General features: G+C 50.9%; 1 protein-coding gene across 1 annotated transcript; it reads right to left on the reverse strand.

The window, feature by feature from the left end:
- Window positions 1–3,273: 3,273 nt before the first annotated feature.
- LOC136354155 (uncharacterized) lies at window positions 3,274–4,125 on the reverse strand. The gene has a single exon (XM_066305835.1). It carries the CDS (start codon window positions 4,123–4,125, stop codon window positions 3,274–3,276), a length of 852 nt encoding a protein of 283 aa, XP_066161932.1.
- Between the last annotated feature and the right edge of the window lie 880 nt (window positions 4,126–5,005).

Below are 5,005 nucleotides of genomic sequence, written 5' to 3' on the forward strand. Positions count from 1 at the left end.
CGCCAACCTCGTACCTACCCGGGGCCTGTCCTCCGATGCCCTCACCTAGGGGGGAGCTCCAAGCGGAGATGGAGCGTATCCTCCAGGCCAGTGCTCGTGGCGTAGGCCGCAGATCGAGGAGGCCAGGGCAGCGGCGTTGTCGGCAAACCAATGTGCCGACCAGCTAGCGCGCGGCCTGGCGGAGGCCCGTGAGGACCTCCTAAAGATGAGGGAGCTGGTGGCCAGCAATGAGCTCGAGGGCCACATGATCGACATCAGCTGTTCACTGCGGACGTCGTTTACCAGCCTGCACCAACTCGCCGGGGAGTGCGGTGTCACGACTACCATCCCGGCACACCCTGATGAGTTCTCGCTAACGTCATCACCCACGGAACTAGCTACAGTGATGGAGGAAATCCCCTCTAAGCACGCGGCTAGGATCGACGAGGAGACATCCAACGGCATCTACACCGGGGCATGCCATTTCCTTGCGTGCATGAGGCTAGCGCATCCCGATCTAGACCTTAAGGGGGCCTTGGATCGGGGGGCCGCCGATGACTCGTGCAAGGTTACGATGGAAGAAGTCGGTGATTTGGGGGAGTCCATCCTCCCCCTTTTTGAAGAGTAGGATATTTGTTTCCCTTGTACCCCTTAACCTTCATGCTGTAAAACTTTTGTGGATCCAAGCTGCTTTTATCTGAACAGCTGTCTCCCTTGTTTCCTTAGCATGTGATTCCGAGTACTTTGTTGTCGTTGTAGAGATGTTGATGTCGAGGATGTCCACCAGCGCGGGCAGCCCGATATGCCGGTGATCGTTCCAGCGCTCACACTCGAGCCGTTCGTGCTGCGGGAGGAAATTAGTCAAAGCCCGTCCGCGGAGGCGAACATGGCGATGATGTCTCCAGGTTTGTGTCTTGCTCTCCTTCACTCCTTGTGTTCGGATTGACTTAATTAGCTGTGTTCTCGGAAGAGAAGAGTAGCTTGACTTAGTCCTTTCCATGTCGGGCAGACTTCGAGAATACGTTGGCTGACCGAGATCGTCGACTCCAATATTGGAAGACGAAGCTCGAGGTGGCCGAACTCGTAAAAACCATGGTGGAGGTGAAGAAGGACCAGGCTGTGGAGGCTCTCCAAGGTCGCGAGGTGTGGTTCAACTCGTACCTCAAGAGGTGCTACACGGCGATGGCGAGGGTTTGCAAGGAGCTCCGAGTTCCCCGCAGAGGTCCCAAGGAGTCGGCAGCCGGTTATATCTCGTGGTTGAATGGGGCCTGCGCACAGCTCGAAGGGATTGGCCAGCGCATCGACGATGCCCTGAAACAGGAGTGTCATTGAGCGAGCCGCTACGCCGGAGGACATGTGCTCGCCTGCATCCGATATCACCGCCTGCAGCTACACCTCGAGTTCCTTCGCGTCGCGCATTCTCGGAGGACACCCGCGGAGATCGACTGTCTTGCGCAGTCGATGGCGCCGCTTGCCGAGAAGGTTTTCCGCTCCATGGATTGGCGTTGGCCGTCCTGGTAGTTTTGGTATCCTATAGAAGAATATCTCAAGGAAGCATGTAATATACTTTGAAGTATTTATGACTTGTAAGAAATACTTGTAAAATAAAAAGGGAATCTATCTAACTAAGTTTTCTTACTCTTGGTATGTTGTGTTTGAATGTTTTCTCGCTTTGCGACTTCGATTAGTCGCTTGAGCCATACACTCTCCCTAGTCCCTAGCCTTGTCGTCGGAGAATCGTTCTCGGAGGATAAGACTCTTGGACCCTTGACCTACCTTGGTTGAAAAAGCATTGACCCTAGCCCCCAGCCGTGAAGTTGGAAAACTCAATTTCCGATTACAAGGCTTGGTTAATACGCACGGTGATAACTCTTACATGACCAGATCGTACATGGTCATTTGTCTCTGCATGATCCGACAAGGCCTTATCCGCTCTGGGCGTCCCCAGCCGAAGTTCCCTTAGGTTCCTCAGAGGCCTTGTCAGGACGGCGTAAAGGGACATGAGGATAGGTTTCAACTCTAGGTGTCGTCGTGGTAAGGGATCATCAGGAAGGAACACTTTGACAATATTCTTTACCTGAAATCAACTTTATTGAAATCGTGAGATGTCTTACAAATATGGATTATTGATTAATACATAAAATTTACGTAATTGGTCAATGTTCCAGGAATTTGCTAACTCGCGACCATCGACATCTGCAATCTTGAATGCACCCGGCCGCAAGACTTGCGTGATCATGTATGGTCCTTCCCATTTGGGTGAGAGCTTGTTGTGCCCTGCTTGACTTTGAACCCGTCGGAGGACGTAATCGCCGATCGAAAGCGTGCGTGCTTTGATGCGCTTCTCATAATATCGGCGAAGGGCCTGCTGGTAGCTGGCTGCTCTAACGGCAACTCTTTCTCGATGTTCCTCGAGTAGATTCACATCGTCGCTTCGCTGCTCCTCCTGCTCCTCATCGTAGTACCTTTGTACACGTGTGCTCTGATGTCGTAGCTCTGTGGGGAGCATAGCCTCTGAGCCATACACGAGGAAAAATGGTGTCTTTTTATTGGATGTTGTCGGTGTGGTACGCACAGCCCATAGAACAGAGGGGAGTTCTTCGACCCACTTCTTGTCATGTGACATGAGTCTGTCGTAGACGCGGGTTTTGATCCCTTGTAGTACTATGCTGTTTGCTCTTTCGACTTGTCCATTGCTATAAGGGTGAGAAACCGAGGCGAAGCAAATCTTGACTCCCAATCCGATGCAGTAATCCTGGAAGTCGGCACTGATGAACTGGGAGTTGTTGTCTGTTATGATGCGGTGAGGCAATCCATATCTGCAGAATATCCCTTTGATAAACTTGATGGCATTGTCGGCCTTGATTTCCCCCGTGGGCGTCGCTTCGATCCACTTGGTGAATTTATCGATCGCCACGAATAGAAATTTGTAGCCGCCCTGTCCTCGTGGGAATGGTCCGAGTATATCGAGCCCCCAGCACGAGAACGACCAAGTAAGAGGGATAGTCTGGAGCACTTGCGCTGGCAGTTTTGTGTGTTTGCTGTGAAATTGATAGGCTTCACACCGCTGCACCATGTCGCAGGCGTCTTTGAAGGCGGTCGGCCAGAAAAACCCTTGTCGAAAAGCTTTTCCTACCAGTGTCCGTCCGCCGGCGTGTGACCCGCAGATCCCTTCATGTACGTCTAGGAGGATATGTTTGCCGTCGTCGGACGAGATGCATTTGAGACGTACTCCATTTGGCACCTTTTTCTACATATCGTTGTCGATCATACAATAGATCTTGGCTTGATGGGTTATCTTCTCAGCTTCTGCGTCGTCCTCGGGCAATCGTCGCTACTCGGGAACTTGATGAGCGAGTTCCGCCAATCGTCTATGGTCTCGATGTCGGCAATGACGTGTTCCACCTCTGTAGCCCCCGAGATGATGTCGGGGACGACCGTGCTACCTTCGTCGTTCACTTCCTTCACCGATGGCTTTGTCAGGACGTCCAGAAAAGTACCCGGTTCGAGTGGCTCTCGTCTGGACGCGCGTCGTGCTAGGTCGTCTGGTTTGATGTTGTCCTTACGGTATACGTGTCGGACCTCGATCCCATCAAACCTTTTCTCTAGCTTCCTGACTTCTGCGAGGTATTTGGATAACTCGGGGCTAGAGCACTTGTAGTCTTTGTGCACCTGGTTTGCGACTAGTTCTGAATCCCCTTTCACGATTAGTCGCTTGACTTCCAGTGCGGATGCTGCTCTTATCCCGGCAAGTAGTCCTTCGTACTCAGCTATGTTGTTTGTCGCCCTGAAGTTGAGGTGAATTGTATGCTTGAACTGATCTCCCAAAGGTGATGTCAAGATGAACCCTGCCCCTACTCCTTGGCTGTTGAGTGCGCCGTTGAATGCCATTGTCCATGTTTCGCTGTCCGTTTGACTGTCCGACCTGTTCTCAGGCATAGTCCAGTCGGCTACAAAATCAGCGAGGACCTGGGACTTAATAGCTGTTCGTGGCACAAAATGGATATCAAACTGGCTTAGCTCGACTACCCATTTCGCAATGTGGCCAACAACATATTTGTTTCTCACGACTTCTGTAAGAGGGAAGGAGGAAACAACTGTGACTCTGTGGGCTTGAAAGTAGTGGCGTAGCTTTCTTGATGTCATGATTACTGCATGAAGCAGTTTTTGGATCTGTGGGTATCTTGTTTTCGTGTCGTGGAGAGCTTCGCTGATGTAGTAAACCGGTATTTACACCTTCTCTCTCTCGACAACGATGACAGTACTCACAGAATATGGTGTGGCAGCGATGTAGAGGAATAATTCTTCATTAGGTTGGGGGGCAACAAGTACAGGGGGATTTGACAGGTAACGCTTGAGCGCAATGAATGCATCTTCGGCTTCCTGTGTCTACACAAATTTGTCTTGTCTCTTTAGCAGGGCGAAGAAAGGTTGTCCTCGCTCCCCCATCCTAGCGACGAACCTGCTCAGTGCCGCCATGCATCCAGTTAGCTTCTGGACTTCCTTGAGTCTTGTGGGCGACTTCATGCTCTCGACTGCCTTGATCTTCTCGGGATTTGCTTCGATCCCTCTTCCGGAGACGAGGAATCCGAGGAGCTTGCCCGATGGAACTCCAAACGTGCACTTCTCTGGGTTGTGATGAGGACACAACTAGTTCGGATATAACCATGACTACCTTATGTATTAATCAATCAAAGGTGCATATGTTCTACATTAGATTTACATGTTATATATTTGAACAAACGTTGCTACACAATGAGTTTCCTGTGTTTTTGTTTGCAGACATACTTGCTTGGGCGAAGGAAAAGAGACCGAGCGTAACGAATTCATGGATGATCAAAGAAGTTGATTGGGGACCATATCAAGACCTTCTCCAAGTCCACTTCCATCTCATCACGTCACTTTTGGTCCATAGAAGACAAGAGATAAAGTTCTACACGTTTTGGATTCGGATTCGGGCCTCCTGACAGCATCAACTTCAAACGGACCTAGCCGCTGATCTAGAAGGAATTTCGGGGCCCACGGT

Source organism: Oryza sativa, chromosome 11 (genome assembly GCF_034140825.1).
Source record: "Oryza sativa Japonica Group chromosome 11, ASM3414082v1".
Taxonomy (NCBI): Eukaryota; Viridiplantae; Streptophyta; class Magnoliopsida; order Poales; family Poaceae; genus Oryza; species Oryza sativa.